The following is a 19,023-nucleotide window of genomic DNA, read 5'->3' as shown; positions in this document are numbered from 1 at the left end:
AAGTTTAACCATCTTTTTCACTTGAAAATAAAACATGATAGTAGTGCCTCATTACCAATCTATTTTATAAAGATCTTCACAAGATATTTAGTTTGGCAAAAATTGTAATTGGTTAATATGAAAGCTGGGCAAAAACAACTTTCTAAGACCTTCTCTTCCTTGTAAATACTCCCCTGTCAAAGTTGTATATTTTTCTTTTCATGTAGAATGGTCTGAAATTGGTTGAAATGTTTTTAATTTAATGTAGCAGACTGCATTAAGAAAAAGGTTTGTTAAAACTTGAATAGAAGAGTAAATACTTTTTGAGGAAACTACAAAGGCAAAAGCCCAAGTCCTGTACTTATTATTGAGCTCATAACATCTTTGGCAGAGACATTCTAGAGGACAAAATCATCAAAGTCCTTTTCCCCATTGGTGAACTCTGTTTATCTTCTCTTCCTGACCACAAGTAACAATTGTACTTTTATACCGAGAGATGAATAAAACATATGGGGCAGAAATCACGTAAGTTTTCACCAGTTTCCTCACACCATTTAGAGCACAAAATTATTCTAATATAGACCAATATTTTCTCATTTAAAAGTTTGTCATTGGCAACCATTTCTATGAATTATGTGATAGATAGTTTTGGAGCGAGTTCATATTTTGATAATAAAGAGGAAGAAAGTAGCTGGTTTGTGTCTATGAGACTTAACCTTTTAATAGGTACTAATCAAGCAGACGGGGAAAAAGTCTTATGGAATTTGACCTAAAAGACAGGGCTTTAAGGAAAGGGAATGCTAATATAAACACAAAATTTGATACGTAGGAGACTTGAAATGCTAGTGAAATTTTAAAATTATCCAAATATAAATAATAAATGTTGTAATAGTACTAGGCCTTTACAATAAAATACTGTGCAAAGACTCCATGGCTAAGAAAAGAAGGAGGAGTATTTTAGTAGATGTTTGCCTCATTGAATTTTTTTTTTAAGACAAATCATCAAATGTTGACAGTCTCAATTAGTGAGGAGAATTAAAACCCAGGTTATTATTGCTGTGTTTACACCACTTCTTTCTTATTTCAAAGATTCTTGCCTTCTGATTTCTTAATACCCCTTTACCCTTGCATAATTCTGGGGGAGAGTCTAAAACCATGTCTAGCATATAACAGAAACCACCAAAATACTTGGTGCTTAAGTTAATGTGTTGACTGTATGGGAAAACCTAACCCCCGCTTCAGGTTAAAATACACTGAACTGCAGCTCCCAGGTTTTCTGCAGAAACTATCCCTCTTTGTTCCTCTAGTTTTTTGGCAAGAAGATTGAGCAGACATGTTATGGGAGAAATAGCCGGTTTCATGATGAGGCAGTACAGTGGATGTTTATTGAATTTGGGTGTGGGGGGAAGAAAATGGAGGCAATAGCTAAATTTTAGGTTAGCCACTCTTTAAGATATAAAGGCACAGGGTTGGTAAAAATTTTAAAGAACCTACCGAGAGCAAGATGCTGTCTTATATTAGTACCAGCAAGAATAGAGCATTAAGAATTAAAAAACAAAAAACAAAAAAAACAAACAAAAAAACACACTAAAAGGCCAGAAGGCAAGTCCTGATTCACTGCAGAACAGTTTGATGAGATTACTTATTGTGTGCTTCCATACCAGAGATCTTTGAAGGCGAATCCAATTATTGGTGGCCCTGCCCTACACCATGGAGATTTCTTAGGACACTTTCTTTCCAAAAGTGATTATAATGAAAGCATTGTGCACTTGTTCTAACTCTGACAGGCACTATCTCTTGCCTAGTGGATGTGATCTAAAGTAATATCTCTTGGACAAACATATTAATCAAAACCGGAAAGAACAATTAATTGGGATTAATTATTTAGAATATTTTATGTACTTGTTATACACTTTCATTGTTTAAAAATAATCAAGTAAGGTTAGAATTCTCCTTTGATCAATTAATCCTTTTGAGATAGGTTACCCCGATATCAACAGGGTACATGTACTTCCAAACATTTTCTTTCATAGATAGTATCTTTTGGAGAATATATTTTTGTTATATGTTTTTAACTACATGTTTGATATATTTTATGTATTTTTTAAGAACTTTTTAAAGAGAAGTTTTAGTTAGGTTCATAACAAAGTTGAGAGGAAGGTACAGATTTCCCATGCACTCCTTCTTTCCACTCATGCATAGTCTCCCCCATTATCAATATCACTCACCAGAATGGCATATGTGTACCCAAAGTTTGACCCCACATTGACACTCCATAATCACCCAAAGTCTATAGTTTACCTTAGTGTTCTCTCCTGCTGTTGTACATTCTGTAAGTTGGGACAAATGTAAAATGATGTATATCCTTTGTTATAATATCACATAGAGTATTTTCACTGCCCTAAGAATCCTCTATCCTCTGCTTATTCATCCCCCACTTCTCCCTAACAACCACCAATCTTTTTATTGTTTCCATAGTTTTGCCTTTTTGTGAATGCTATATCCTTGTTTTATCTATTTTTTTTTAACAGTATGTCTCCACCATCTTTCAAATTGGTGACCTCATTCTTGGTGACCTCTACTGCAATATAGTCAATAGTGCTTGTGAGAGTTTATTTAATCATATCACTCTTAAACAAGAACATTTGGTTCTTTTTAAATCAGGGCTCTCAAAATCAATGAAAATTCTGCAAGACTGCACATATAAGAATACATCTAATCTTCATGATTTCTATAGTAATTAACACTAAAAGCTTATGTTCTATATCCTGAGTTATACAAAACTTTGGAAATCCTTCCTAAAACAACAATTATTTTGGTGCATATAACATCTAGTTCACTCTATCTACCTACCTACCTATCTATCATCACTATATCATTCTATCACTTAATCCTAGGTCCACTCCTTACTAGTTGTATAATCTTGGACAATATATGTCACCTCTATTTGCCTCTGTTCTTCATAGATAAATTGAAAATTTTAATGGTACCTGCCCCATAGGGTAAGGTTACATGGGTTGTGAGGAATAAATGAATTACTGTGTATAAAGAACTGATAACCATGGTACATGCTTATTATAGTATTAATCTTTAATATTTAGATTAAACTAATTAACACTATAAGAACCTAAGCTAGTGCCCTAGTATAGCCTGGAAGACTTCATAAAGCACTGATTTGAGAGTAGACATTTTCCAGAAATGGAGGTGTAGATAAAGCCTTTTCAGACTGATATGCACAGTTATAGAGCCAAGTACCAGTGTCAAATGGCTGGGTGTGCAAGTATTCCTATGTGAAAGGAGTGTTATATCAGCAAGAAAACGATGATGAAACCAAGTCATAAAGAGTAGGTATGTGATGATAAGGAACTTTGGTGTCTTCATATAGGCATTCAGAAAAGGAGAGTCATAATCAGATATGCAATTTTGAAAGTTAAATTTGGCATCAGAGTGAAGAGTGGAACGCCAAGGGAGGAAACTGAAATCCCAAATATGAGTAGGGGCCTAGTCCAACACCTCATGCAATAAAAATTATAGATTGGAGAGAGTGGAAGTGGAAACCAAAATATGTGGAATGAGGCCAACAAGGACTGAGTGAAAATGGGACTCTGGAGATGGGAGTGTCAAGTATAAGTGGAAGGCAGAGGAAAAGATGTAGATGTGAGCCCAAATTGTTAGATGTAGCCTATGCCTTGACAGTACCATAGAAACAGAAAGAGAAAAACAGCCTGGAGAGAGACTCCAGTGGGAACATCAACACTTCAAGTATAGAATCAGGAGAAAAAGCAATTCTATGAAAGAGACCAAAGACTGATAGAGATGTAGGAGAGCAGGGATAAAGTGTTATCCTAGAGTAAGTTACCAGGAGAGGATGTTGTAATAGGAGATAACCAAATGTGAAAAGGGCTTCCAAGCAGTTAAGTAGTCTAGAAATTGTTCAATTTAGTGAGGCTTTGTGCACTGATTTAATGAAGGATATGAGGGAGGAAGAGGAAACCAAGAAACTTACTAAATTTTCTGACTTGGGCCGCTAGATTACTGGTGATCCTGTTAATCAAAATAGTAAACATCAAAGGAGTGAAGTCAGAAATTAAAATAGTGAGTAGGAGGCATCTGGGAAACTTGCATTTATAGATGTCTGGAAGGCAGTTTGAAACTCAGGTCTGTGGACAGGTTTTTAAGTCAATGAGCTCTAAGGTGAGAAGTTTGGATCATAGGTGCTTTGCTAAGCACGTGAAGCAAACACTCTAGATAATTATTGTTTTTGAGATGTCTATTTTGCATCACACATTCAAACAAAGAAAATAGTTATTTCTACACAAGTAAATAACACTAATTCCTTTTGGGTTGTGCATACATTCAAGTGAGGAGTTCATTGGATTTTGAAATTCCTCATCTTTGGGGGCAATTGGTATTGTTTTGGGTTTATTGAGAATTTCTCTATTCCCAAGGCCAAATAAAATTTTTACCATTTCTGCTTCTTTACCTCTTCTTGTATCCTCATTGATTTGTCATTTCCATTTTCTATAAATCGATTAAAATCCTGATGCTGTAGATGCTGACTTCCTTTTCCTTTGGGGAACTAAGCATAGGAATGGTAACATCTTGGCTTTTACTTTGAAACACAATATCTTATCATATTTGGTTTAAGCAATTGATGTGCTTAAATGTTAAACTCTATTTTGAATATTTTTTCTCTTTCTTGTTTGTTTGTTTTGTTACAGATTTATCTATATTTCTTCCCTTAAAGGGGCTAATACTAAATTTTAAAGAAAAAGAAACCCATATTGGTAACTAGATATTTTTGGACTTGATTTTCTTTTGTATCCTTCAGAGATAGGCTAGCCTATATTTATTTAGGCTAGCCTATATTTATTTATTGGTTGCTTTTTTTCAGGAATGAGTGGACAGACTATTGAAGCTCTCTGTAGACCTCAGAATTTTTTTTAACTACTTTTAATCACCATGTATTTGATTTTGATATTTTACAATGTTTATTTTTTCTAGAAAAAATAATTTAAAAAATCAAACTAAGAAAAATAATTGACTTTTTACTCTTTTTAGAAATTGACTACAAAGAAATTAGCATAAAATATTTAACAATGCTTTAAATATTTTGGCACTGATTTCCCAATATTATTACCGTAAAGATACAAAACAAAGAAATGCTATATTTATGATATCTGCATTGTGACTGAGGAATATTAGCAAATTTTTTCTAGTGTGTGCTCTGGCACCAAATCATTTTGGTAATTTCTGGCACAACTTTTCATTTGTGGGCAGGTTCATCAACAGTAGCATTATGTTCATTTTACTTTAATATTTGAAAGGCTGCCAATCAGTATTTTTTAAAGATATAAATCTAACTTCCCTGCCCTTCCTCCCTCAGTTATTCAGCCAACCATTTATAGAAAACCTAACTGCAGACTTTGCTGGTTTGGGTACAACATTTACTTCACTCAGTATCCATTAATTTTTATTTCTGACAGAATAAGCATATGGTCCTAACGCTCTATGAAATCAGACTCTTGGAACCAGATTCTGTTATAAATTTCATTGCTCGTTACCTTTATGCGATGTTACATTATATACATCACTTAGCTTGCATGGAAAGCTGCATAGATGGAACAGATATATTTTGACATTTAAGTTCTACTTTATTTTTTTTATAAACATGGAATTCAAATAACCACATACATAGTTTATGGCTTTTTACACGTCTTGTATGTGTTATTGGCTACAACGTCGTTATTCATATCCAGAGTTTTTAATTAAGACAAAGACAAAAGAATAAATATTCCCCATATTGTCTAATGCAGGAGTTGGTGAAGTACGAGCCAAATTCAGCCTATTGCCTATTTTGTGCGGTCCAATTGCTAAGAATGTTTTTAATGTTTGAAAAAGATTCCAAAGAAGAATAATACTTTGTTTCATGTAGAATTCATATAAAATTCAAATTTCAGAATCCATAAGTCAAGATTTATCCATTTCATTTATATATTGTCTATGGGTGCTTTCAAGTTAGAGCAGAAAAGTTGAGTGTTGCAAGGGATACTCCATAGCCTAAAATATTGACTTGTCTGGTTTTTTTTTTTTTAATTTTTTTTAAATATTTTATTGATTTTTTACAGAGAGAGGGATAGAGAATTAGAAACATCTATGAGAGAGAATCATCAATCAGCTGCTTCTTACACGCCCCTCCCCCCCCCACCATGGGGATGAGCCCGCAACCAAGGTACATGCCCTTGACTGGAATCAAACCTGGGACCTTTCAGTCCGCAGGCCGACGCTCTATCCACTGAGCCAAACCGGTTTCGGTAACTGTCTATTTTTTTTTTCTTAAATGTTTGCTGACCCCTGGTATCATGCATAGCTGGCTTTTTAAAAAATCCTAAATATCAAGAAGTTTATGCAATCAAACTAATACTATAACTCTTTTCTTTTCTCTAAAAACAATACAGGAAATATTATCCATTTCATCTTGTTTTACATAGTTATAGGAGGCTTGTCCATTCTATGTTCTTCTGATTGAGAAGTTTACTGAGAATGAGTGCTGGGTTTCAAATAAATTCTCTTTCCTCCATCTCCCATCATTATCAACATATTTAATTTGTTTTAATGAAGGTAATTGCACAGTAGGAATAAGTCTGAATTAGAAGGCAACCTGTCTCTAGGTTTAAAATTTAATCATTATCTTGTTTTCTAGACTGACGTTAAATAAATAAGGAGTTGAAGTAACTGTGAAAGGAGATGACAGGGCCCACTGAGACAGGCTCCTTGGATCTTTGATGTGCTTATATTTTCTTTAGAGGTGGAGGATAATTACACTGAAAGGTGATATCTTATGACAGACTGCTTTGCATAGTAAACTGCTAAGTAGGTTTGCCAGAGATGACTGTCAGAGTGAATGCATCATTTATTTCTAGGAAAAAAAACGTAGCTGTCTTCTTTGAAAATAAATTATTTTGCTGGCTCCCTTACCCTAAAATTGCCCCTCTTTCTTATTTTGTGTTGGAAAAAAAATCAAAATAGGTTGACTTTTAAAATATGTTTGGTGCAAGGTGTGAACAAACTTTAAGACAATATTGAAAGATTTTCTGTAAAGTTATCTGTTTCTTCCATATTTTGTTTTTTCCAGAAACAAGATCAGGGTTCTCCATTTATCCTTATATCTTTTAAACAATTTTTAAAAGTTATGGTTCTTTCAGGTTATATTCCAAAATATGTAATTATTTCCAAATAATTTGTGAAACACTGTGAGGAATTCATTCATTAATGCCTCCAAGAATTATTGAGTACCTACTGTATGCCAGGCACTGTCACTGCCACAGAGATATACCAGTGAACCAAACAGAATCAAATGAGATATTTTGCCCTTGAGGAGTTGACAAAGTAGGAAATAGACAAGAACCAATGCACATAATCAATGAGTAAATGACATAGCACATTAAAGGGGAGGGAGACCGGGAATATTAGGGTGTTGGTTTAAGGAAGTCACTGGAGGCCTCATTGACAAGATGATGTTTAAGTGAATAACTGAACAAGCTATAGGCATTAGGTATATATTATAGATATGCAAGGGAAGAGCATTTTAGGAAGAAGGGGCCATGAGAGCAAAGACCCTAAGGTGACAGAAAGCTGACCTGTGCATCAAACAGCAAGGAAGTGTCCTGGCCATACTGGAGTGAAGGAGAGGAGGTGGAGTGGAAAATGCATCAGAGAAGTAATGGGGCCTAATAAAGCACATGGGGATATTTCATTCTTATGGGTATGGAGAACCTCCTGGGACATTTTGCTGGGGAGTGATATGATTCAATTGACTTATTAAAAGGTCTACTTGACTGCTTTGTGGTAGGGGAGCCAGGCAGAACAGGGAAAATATTATTGAGGATATTGCAGTAATTCAGGTGAAAGATGACGGTGCCTTGGACAAGGAACAGTCATGCAGGTGGTGAGAGAGGGTGTATTTTTGGTGAAATTTGAAGGCAAAATGTGTAGGATTTCCTGAAAGATTGGATGTGGGAGAGAAAAAAAATTATTTTACTTCAAATATTTTTAAATGTTTTTATTTAAGAAATGTTATAAAACTGGGCAACTGCCATCAGTTAAGAAAAAAAAAAGGTCTACCAGTAGGACAGATTTGGGGAGGATGATCAAATGGCCAACTTTGGGTATCCTGAGTTTAATATATTTGTCAAAATAAAATCAACTCAGTATGGTCCAAATTGGTACTTTTCCACTGTCTACTTCATGGATGGTGTAAGTGCTGCTATAATATGCACAAATTAATGAATAAGCATTCATTGAGCAGCTAGGCATCATGCTGTGCACCAGCACATAAGGAGTCTAACCACATTCTTGTTAGAGCCCCAAAAGGTAAATGCTATTGTCTACATTTTATAGAGGAAGAAACTCAGAATAAGTAACTGAGTAACATCACATGTTTAGCAAGTTGCTTTAGCTTTAAGACTCAAACTCACATTTTACAACTTCAAATATATATAGCTTCTTTTTTTTTATTAGTGACCTCACCAAAGAAATAGTAGTAGTATATGCAATAAGCTGCCATCTGTTTAAAATCTGATTTTTGTCTTCAGATTATAACACAAGCGAACAAAAACAAGCCTGTAAGAAACATGAACTCTATGTGAGTTTCCGGGACCTGGGATGGCAGGTAAGAATGATCAGTCAATTCAAGTGTTCTTTTCTGCTTTATGATAAATCCTGAGTTCCTTGTAACTTTTGTCAGTAAATTTTCCAATACAGTATTCAGTTATTTTAACCGACTATTCAGTATGTGGATTATCCACATTATTTTTTCTCCATTATTCTTTCAGCATAAAAACATAATTATTTTTTCTTTTAACCACATACTAAAAACAAACAAACAAACAAAAACAAACAAAAACATAATTATTAGGTTTTATAGTAAAAATAATAAAACTATGTTGAAGAAGAAAGGATATTTATAATATTTAAAAAGTGAAAAAAAGAAGGTTTATTCTTTAAGTATTTCAAACTTTTGATTTTAATACTATTTTTTTTTTAGATTAACTGAAGCAATTCTCTTTGTCCCCAATGGTTCCAAACTATCAGTCTAGGAAACAAAATTCTTGACTTTATTGTCTCTGTCATTAAAATTTTTTTTTCCAGATAAAGTTGGTTTTCTGCACTTCAAACTTATTGCTGTCTTTCACATATGATTAGCTTCATAAACATATGATTAGCTTCTTTAATAGGGCAAGGAGGAGAATTTAACCAATAGAGTTTTTAATAATTCTATGTACTAATAATTTAAATTAAAGTGTTTTTAGATTATATTATTCTATTACAATGGCTCTCAGAATATGAGCTATATTATTGAGAAGTCATATTAAAATGTCAACATTTTCAAATTTTATATTTTTTCCTTTTCAATTTTTACCTTTCTAGGGGAAAAAATAGAGCAATTATGATATGTCAATTTTTTAGTTTTCTAAAAATTTTCATGTGCAGTTTTGGAAATGGATTCAATTCATTTCTTCTAAAGAGTCTATAAAGCTAATGCACAAATGAAAAGAAAAAACAGTACAAGAAACAAATATTAAAGCTTTTGGAGGTTGTCAAGTTTCAAAACCAGGAATGAGTTATTAAGAAGTAATGAGAAGTATCTCAAGATTATACTTTTTTTTTTGGTCTGGTTCACTTGAACTTTCCAGAGTTCATCATTTCCTGTTTAAAGAATATTTAGAATATTATTTCATGATTATGGCTTTATTCATGAATGCATGGATTTATACATACTATGAATATTGGGCATAGTAACCTCGTGGGAGAAATTACAGAAGACATTTTCTTGTGAAAATATTTATATGTTTTTGTGAATGTCAACTTAAAAATAAATCAAGAACTTGCGGGAGGCTATCCTATTAGACTAATTGTTGGACAAAGAAGAGAAAGAAACCTATCCAGATTTATATATATTTGAGTATTTTTAAGATTATATTTTCATATTACTTTTTTTCTCCTCTTTTTTGTGCATTTTAGGACTGGATTATAGCACCAGAAGGATATGCTGCATTTTATTGTGATGGAGAATGTTCTTTTCCACTCAATGCCCATATGAATGCTACCAACCATGCCATAGTTCAAACTCTGGTATGCTTTGTTTTTGTAGGATTTAAACTGGTTTAAGATGAAAACTTCATATAAAATTATTTTAATGGAAAGCATCCATTGGTAGTTATCAATGTATTATCTTCTATTCTCAAATTCGTTTGGCACTTTTCAGAACCAAAGTAATAAATTATGGGTATAGTCAGGAAATTCAATCTGGTTTAAAGATGAATCCTGATTTCATATTAGGGAAGGATGCAGCTAGGGAAGTTGTAATCACATTATGTGTTCATTTTGCGATTGCTTCACTATGCAACATGACTAATCACACAGAATCCCAGTGACTTATTTCTAACCTAACAATTCATTAATAATTATTGCAAAAACATTGAATAATAGCTGTAGTGAGTTTCATCTAAGGGCTTTTACTCTAATTATTTAAGGATGCTCCATAACACACTGTGACATTATGAAAGTTCTTTAATGTAGAATATAAGTAGAAGTTACATTTCTATTTCTTAATACCTTTTTTTACCTTTAAGAGGAAAAATAATTTTCAATGTTTCCCCTTTCCAGACTCATGAAATAAAAAGTGAAATATTACTTAATCAGTGATAGTTTAGGCTTATTTTTGTGAAAAAGATAGGTGTTGACTCCGTGGTCTTTAAGTGTCTCTACTCTATTTAATGAGCTCATGAAACCTCTTTAAGAGTCTGAAGAACCTGCTTTATGGCAGAGGGACAAACTCTGGAAGACTAAGTGACAGGCTCCTAGAAGGTACAATAGACTATGTGATGTTATTCCAAATTAATGTGAGGGTTAATATGAAAATTTTAACTATTGAAATTAGGAGAGAAGAAAAGGAAAAAGAAAACATTTTAGACTCCAGACTTACTGATGGGAATGGGGTTATTTGATGAATGGTAATAAGAGAGCAGTAGTTATTGGGCAAAAAAATAAAAACAAGTAAAATAATCTATCTTAGTGGATGAGGCTTATTTATGACCAAAAAAGGAGTAACTATTAGAATTTGTGAGGAGTTGACCCTTCAGGAGGTTACCTTTTTTTTTTTTCTTCAAAATTAATTGAAAATTGAAAGCTGATGAAAAGAGTAGCTCAGTTTCCTTCTGAATAAGGAATGGGGTATCTATATTGATAGATTAAATTCTTGAATGCCCATTATGCTGGTGTCTTCACTGACTTCCAATGTACTACCAAATAGCTAGACACCAAAGACATGTCTATGACAACTAGAGCTTGGGCATTGGCAAAAACTTTGGAAATAAATGTGGTGTAAGAGAAGCAGAGGGGTAAAACAAAATACATATTTTGAAAGGTAGTCACTTATACATATTCTTCTTTTTCTGAGTCTTGACCAATGAGATTGCCTACTTCCATACCATATACAAAGTATAGAGAAAATTCCTGGAGGAATTTTAAGGGATGATATGCCTTCATCTTTGCTAACAATTACAGATAAGTAGGACAACTTTTCTGGGGGGTCTGGAGCAGGTATGCTCTGCAAGGATGAATGTTTGTATTTTCTTGTAAAAAAGAAAAATAAATGCTATGAAGTTTAGCCTTTTCTTCATGTCTATGAGAATTCACGTTGACTGAGAGCTGACCATACAGAGAACAATGCTGCTGTTTCGTGCCCTGAAGGGGATAGCCATGATCACTGTGTTTCTGTAGTGTCAGAAAGGGCAGCCACTATCAGCCTATAAAAAATAATGCTTAATTTCTCAAAAACTACTTTGCCTCTTATTACTTTCATTCTAATGACTCAGAAAGTAGCCTTTTGCTTCCTGAGATACATATCTAATGTATGAACATTTCCCTCAAGAGAAGCAACGCCTATTTATTGAAGAAACTGTCAAATACAACCCTTTCTCTCATTTCCCTTTTTCTTCTTATGAAAATACTAGAGGTCTGGTGCATGGATTCATGTACCATTGGGGTCCTTTGGCCTGGCCTGTACCCTCCCACAATCCAGGACCCCTAGGGGGATGACAGATAGCCAGTTTCAGCCTGATCTCAGTAGGCCCGATCCAGACAGAAGGTGCCCGAACCTGTTCATTGAGCATCTGTCCCCTGGTGGTCAGTGTGCATCATAGCTACCAGCCAGTCATCAGGTCGTCCAGTCATAATGGTCGCTTAGGCTTTTTCATATATAGATATTTACATATTGTCAGCTTTTGGGGTATAGTATAGAAGGCAGTGTTGAAAAACAAACATTAAAAAAAAATCTGCACTTGGAACAAGACCCCACTCTGCACCACTGTCCTGGGGTGTGGGATAAAAGTCATCATAGAACTTGAAGCACCCATGGGAAGTTTGCTGTTTTCCCTCTGGCATTGTGCTCTCTCTGTTTGTTCTGTGAAGGACATGAAACAAGAAGACAGGCATGTTTGTTGTTAAAGGAGAGCATGTTTGTGACTAATATGTTTGAGAAACCATTCAAGAACAATCCTTTTTATTTTTTTATTTTAAGCAAATGCTTCGTGAAGCTGCCAAGCTCCATTGAAACAGGGTGATCAATCACGTATGTGCGTGTTATGGAAGATAAAACTGATGAGGGACACAAGCTGCATCTGAAATTTATAGAAACTATCCAACTTTTAGTTTTGTGAGGTCTTAGGAAATTTCAAGTTCGTGTCAGATCACCTCATTTTTTTCTGTTTTTGTCCATATGCAGGGCTCTTATATCATTTCAGCCAGGACATTGTACAGCCAAACTCTAGGATGCTATATTTGCTTTTTGTAGATCCCTCCGGACTCATCAATGGGACTTCCCATAAAACCCTCTGAGGGAAGGACTAGGGTAGTTGGGTGGGAACAGGGAACCAGGTCCCGGCTCCTTGCTCAGACCATAGGCAGACTGCCAGTCTGATCAAAATGAGAACAAACCCTTTATTTAAGAATTTCACTTTCCATGTACAGCTACCTTTTTTAGGCTTTTGGGGGGATGGATATTCAATTCGTAAAATATTTAGGCTTTTTACCTCTGATTTAACTTAGCCTGCATTTTAGTGGTTGTCTACGGGATAAAGAAAGTAAAAGATATCTAGGGAGGAGTTTGGGATGGGAATGGGGGAATAAGGACAATTATGTGAGACCATAATCAATAAAAAAAATAATAAAAAACAAGGAACATAACCAACAGATTCTCAGGAAAAATAAAACATGTCGTCAGCTCAAAAAAAAAAAAAAAAGATAGTAAACTCTAACCAATCTGCTGAAAAATTCTGTGAAGAGTTGAAACCATTTCTTTAAACTTTAAAGCAAATATTGAGTTATACCTGGAGTTTATTTTGCTGTTATATTTAAGTTCCCTTTACAATGGAAAATGAAGAGTTGACATAATTTTGATGACTTATTGTTTAATTATCCCTTTGAAATAATTCTTAGATCTGAATTTTCCTACAGTCCAATTGTGTAGCTTTACTGATTTACATTTATAACTTCTTATTTCTCATGAAGTAAATAGAAGTTGTCTTAACCAAAAGCAACTCAGTTCTAGCTGCCATGTTCTTTTCCCCAGGAAAAATTTTCATTGGTTTTTCCATTTAAGGTATTTTCCTTAGCTGTCTGAACATTTTTTAAGATCCCAACACATAATTAGAACTGCTGGGTTGGTTCTAGGTGTCAGTGCTTCCGAACACATCCTTTATTGCCAGCCAACTCAGCTACTGAACACAAAGAGAATAGTGAAGGGTGTGCTGGATGGTGAGTGATAACATAAGCATACCATTTTAAAGCTGCAGGCAAAATATTTACCTTATTCCTTAAAGAAACAAAACATTTTTCTCTTTCCCAGGTTCATCTGATGTTTCCTGACCACGTACCAAAGCCTTGTTGTGCTCCAACCAAATTAAACGCCATCTCTGTGCTCTACTTTGATGACAGCTCCAATGTCATTTTGAAAAAATACAGAAACATGGTAGTGCGCTCCTGTGGCTGCCACTAATATTAAGTCATAATGGAAATAAGAAGGAAAAAAAAAGGATCTGTATTAAGGTTTATGACTACAATAAAAAGTATACTTTCAGACAAAAGGAGAATTTTGTAAAATTAGTCTGGCTTATTTCATCTCTACCTATGTACAATATCATGTATATAGTCACGTTTATTTATTTAAAGGTATATATTCTCCTTTATGGATGCCTTATCAATGAAATCTATTTTATAGGTCACTACATTAAACAATAGATTGCCCAGTCTAACTTTCAATAAGATATGATAAATCCAATTCAATTCCATGTCAACATTTTTTTTTTCTAATACAATTTTAATATATTTTTTGAAATAAGAACTCCTTTTACTGTTAAATATCGATGAATGCATTTGGTTATGTTGCTCCAATAAAAACTATGATAGGATATTTATTTAGAAGTAAAACTTAAAAAAAATAACAGCCCAAACAAAAATGTTTAGATAGAAACATTTTTTTTTTCTTTTAGAGTTTCTAATTCATTCAATAAAGTGAAATGTTGAACTGGATTTGAATAAATAATTGGTAGGCAGAACATAGAATCTGAAAGATTGCACATAATTGTTGTAACTGTTTGCTTTAACAGAATTGGTGTAACTGTAGGAGCATGTTCCTTCTTGGCTGGTGAATTGCAGATTTTGCAAAGAGCTCAAAGCTTCAGGAACTCTGTGGAGACAGGCTTGAGCCCATGTCCATAACTTTCCAAGTTAACACTAAAAAATGGCAGTACAACCTTCTTACCTCAAATAAATCATGTCTGCCTATTATCTACAACACTACTGCTGCAGGTTTTTTTTTTTTTTTTTTTTTTTTTCCTGGTTTAAAAGGAGTCCAAAATAAAGAAAACTTTACGTGTGCTCTACTTTCCTCCCCACAGACAAGAGTCACTGCATGCATAAAATATACCGGAGCAAGATGCCGACAGAGCCATTTTCTTTAGCGCTCCTTCATAACTGAGTCCGTTGATTGATGTGATGCGAGGGATTTTATTTAGGGTAAAAGCACTGAAACTAAACTGGAGGAAATTACCAAAAATCCCAGAATGGCTTTGACAGAATTGCCATTTCGAAAGAACAGCTGAAATCCATTTTTCATATCTTTGAGAATGAGCTCAACGAAAGCCTTATTTTGTAAAGGGATTTTGTAAACCCTTCTCCAAGCACAAATAATTCCAAATGGGAAGGTTCTGTTGTGTGTATGTGCATGTGTGTTCTCCCCTCTAAAATTAATTTATTTTCTCTCTCTGTTTCTCGCTCGGCCTTCTAGGGCTTTTCTTTAACACACACTGATTCCTTAAAGAATGACATTTAGATGGATAACTTGCCATTTATCGTGGCTCCGTGGCTAGCCCTATTTAAAGTTCATCTAGATTATTCATAAAGCACCATTTATTAATCACTCTTTTGGATCTTTCAAGTAAAAATAGAAATAGCTTAAAAATGTTATGGGTTTGTTTGTAATTCAGATATGTTGCAATGTTTTTTAAAATACAGTTTATCTTAAAGATTTGATAATAACTATATTGGAGGTACATTAAATAATATATTTTTTAATTAATGGCATACCATTGTAAGAATAAGAAACGGAAGTCTATTATATTATTCTTTAAATGTGCTGTTTAAATATATTTCTATATTTTAAAATATATTAAACTTGTTATGCTAGTGTCTATTGTGCTTCTTGGTTTGTGTCTTTATTTGAAGGATATAACATGTAAGTATGTCACAAACTGAGACTATAAGAATATTAGATATAAAAGGTATGTGGATTACATGATTCTTTATGTTGTTTTTAATTGCCAAAACTAGTTTTTGTGTTAATAAATAACTCACTGATAAATAAGCAAAGCAAAATTCAATAAATTCAATATTTTCTTAAGTTGTTTAAACAACAAATTATTTTAAGTAGCAAAAATTATTCGAATAAGAAAATATCTCACTTGCTATTTCATTTAAGAAAGGAGATTATTGGTAGTAGTATTTTCATATTTTTTTCAAATGATATCTATATATCTGTATACATATCCTATATAACAAAAGACTAATATGCAAATTGTCCCTGCCGGTGGGAGTTTGACAGATTGGAGTTAGATGTGCACTGACCACCAGGGGGCAGCATGGAACATGGCAGGTGTCAGCCATGTGGAGGTGCTGCTGGCCCCAAAGCCCAAAGACAAGAGTGGAACTGCAATGGGATGGTGGAGCAGGTGAGTGGGAAGCACCAAGCCAAGGTGGGTGCCACGGGAGGCCCTGGTTGGCATCTAGCAGCCACTAGGGACTCTACCTGTGCATGAATTTCATGAACTGAGCCTCTAGTATACACATGTCCAGCCACATATTCTCAAATAACTATTATCATAACTTCTTAGTATTATTTTGGTAATATTCTGATTACTAAAAATCACACTAGCTTGGCTTATTTCATTAGGATCCAATCTACTCAAGGCTTTTTAGCTAGTTATATGTTGACTTTGTTGTGTATTTGTTTTTTATTTTTCTGCTTTATAATACTTTTGCTTTATAATGTGTCCCTAATCCTTTTTTGAAATATAAGTTATAAATCACAAATATTCAAATTCTTTAAAACTAAGGCAAAAAGAAATGTTTACATTGAACAAAATTATAAGAAAAACACAAGAAAGAAAATTCAAAAGTATTTTTTATCTCATTTTATAATCCCTGTATCACTATCATTGAATCTGAGCCAAAGTCTACTGGCTACTATACAGTCTGGCAAATATCATCTCCCAAGACATTTACAATGAATAATTAGCTCATGCTGCAGCTCCATTCATGGCAGAAGAAATCCTTATTCCCAAACACAAGTCACCGTCTTATAACCATTCAGTCAAGTGCTCAATTTATCATCCAATTTTCGTCTCAGATGACCTCCTCTTCTATGTTTTCTCTTTGCATTTTTTTTTTTTGCTTCAAACTTTTTAAAGTTCCAAGTGAAGAAGGCTTTGCCGATAAAGAGTATACATTGCTAAGTATATATCTATACATCTGTATTTTATCAAGTTTGGTTAAGATCATAATTGAAGAGAAAGTAGGAAAAGGAAGAAATGCCAGTATTTATTCTTATTTAGGCAGGACAGTGACACTATATCCAAGTTAGTAATTTAAAAAGAGCAAAGGTTCTATAAAAATTACTTCAGTCAGTTGTAATATTTGTTAAAGCCTTCTTGAAAGATGGGGATTTCAAAGACAGAAGAAACCAGATTAGATATAGCCATTAGAAATGACAAAGACATTTTAGACATTTAAAACCTTGCACTTTCGCCTTTGCATCTTAGTTTCAATTTGACAGAGTCAGGTAACTCAGCTAGCCTCCCTCAAAGTCAATGTATGTACAACCGAGCATGTCAAACTCATAGGCTAGCATGGGCCAAGTAAACAAGGTTTGAGTTTATGTGGGCCGCAAAAAAACAAACAAACAAACACAAAAGCTTCAATTTTCATAGAAACGTAGGTTTATTTTGATAGAGACATGCTGAATACAAAGGGCTGAAATAAATGAGTCATCGTTAACATAAAAGAATAGAACATTTTAATGAAAATTAATATTTTTTCTTGAACATTAACTTACCAGTCACTGTATAGCTGCACAAATTAATAAGCGTAATGCAAATAAACCTATTTTTCTTGTTCTCTGAAGGCAAACTATCTCCTTTTGCGCACACCAAACAATTCAGTCCAAGACTATTGACGAGGCAATTGGCTGCTAATAATAGTGGGAAGCAAGGGTTCCATTTTGGTCTGTGATCTGTGCAGTGGTAAGAGGCTGGGTTGGGGGAGGTGACAGTCTGCCAAAGAACAGTTTATCCAACTGTTACCATCCCATGGGACCCAAGAATGCAAGTTCCCCTGGCCTCCAAAGGCAGGTGACCTAGGGGTGTTGGCTGGGAGGCACTAGCAGAAAACCAGGCCTCCTGATGTGAACACAGGGGCAGCAAAGGTGCATGGAGGATCCCCTCTGGGCGATGGGGCCTCTGGAGCAGCAGTGACAGCGCCCTTGGAGGAGGAGTGCAAAAGGTGCATTTGCTGGAAAAGAGAGAAAAAAAGGAGAAAGAAAGAGGAGAGAGAGAGAGAGAGAGAGAGAGAGAGAGAGAGAGAGAGAGAGAGAGAGAGAGAGAGAGAGAGAGAAAGAAGAAAGAAATTTTAGAAAGGAAAAGAAAATTAAAAGTCAAGGTGCCCCTATCTGGCTTTAGGAAGGCAGAGGGAGAGCAGGAGGAGGGCACCTACCAGCCACCTTAGAAAATCCCAGCAGGTCTCTGCCCTCAGACCAACGCTTCATAAGGAGCAGGTGAGTGTCTGTCCAGTCAGGGCGCTTTCCAAGGGCTGCTTCTGTGCTGGGCCAGCAGGTAAGTCTGTGCCGGCTTCCATGGCTCCTCATTTTGCCAGAACCCCAATGTTTACCAAAGCCAGGTGTTTGGGGGCGCTCAGCTGTCAGGTGTCCAGTGCTGGACGTTTGAGCTCCCTCCCAGTCGTTGGTCACTGTGTTGAGATTGTGTGTCAGCCCTTCCTGGGCTTCGATGATGTGGTTTCCTTCTCATTTGCCGAATGTGAAGGTGTCCTCCAGCTTTTAGGACATTTGTTTGTTTGTTTGTTTGTTTCCCCCAAGAGGGAACTGCTCCATACAGACCTGTAGTTTCGCTGTGTTTCTGGGAGGAGTGAGGTCAAGGTGTTCCGAGAAGGGACACCTGTTGGGCATGCGAATCTGATAAAACAAAGAGGCTACCTGGAGCCCAGGGGTGATTTAGCATTTATAAATTACACGAGGGAAGGGGCCCCATGAACCCGGAAAAGCAGCGCCTCCTTTGTACAGCGGTGATACAGAATGGAATACAGAGCCCAGCGCAGGAGTGGCTTCTGTGGACATCTGGGGAAGAGTGTTGCTGACAAAGGTAGCAGCAATTGCCAAAAGGTGGCCGGCATTTCTGAGACAGCCAGGAGGCAGGT

General features: G+C 35.1%; 1 protein-coding gene across 1 annotated transcript in view; it reads left to right on the top strand.

The window, feature by feature from the left end:
- Window positions 1-15,726, top strand: part of BMP5 (bone morphogenetic protein 5) — a 115,274-nt gene extending 99,548 nt beyond the window's left edge. The window contains exons 5-7 of the mRNA XM_084890878.1: window positions 8,574-8,650; window positions 10,003-10,113; window positions 13,889-15,726. Of these exons, the coding sequence (XP_084747004.1) occupies window positions 8,574-8,650; window positions 10,003-10,113; window positions 13,889-14,038 (338 nt within the window). The 3' untranslated portion in view covers window positions 14,039-15,726. The remainder of the gene's footprint in view (window positions 1-8,573; window positions 8,651-10,002; window positions 10,114-13,888) is intronic.
- The last annotated feature ends 3,297 nt before the right edge of the window (window positions 15,727-19,023 follow it).

Source organism: Pipistrellus hanaki (assembly GCF_964339955.1).
Source record: "Pipistrellus hanaki genome assembly, chromosome: 7".
Taxonomy (NCBI): Eukaryota; Metazoa; Chordata; class Mammalia; order Chiroptera; family Vespertilionidae; genus Pipistrellus; species Pipistrellus hanaki.
This window is presented reverse-complemented; position numbering and strand designations above follow the sequence as displayed.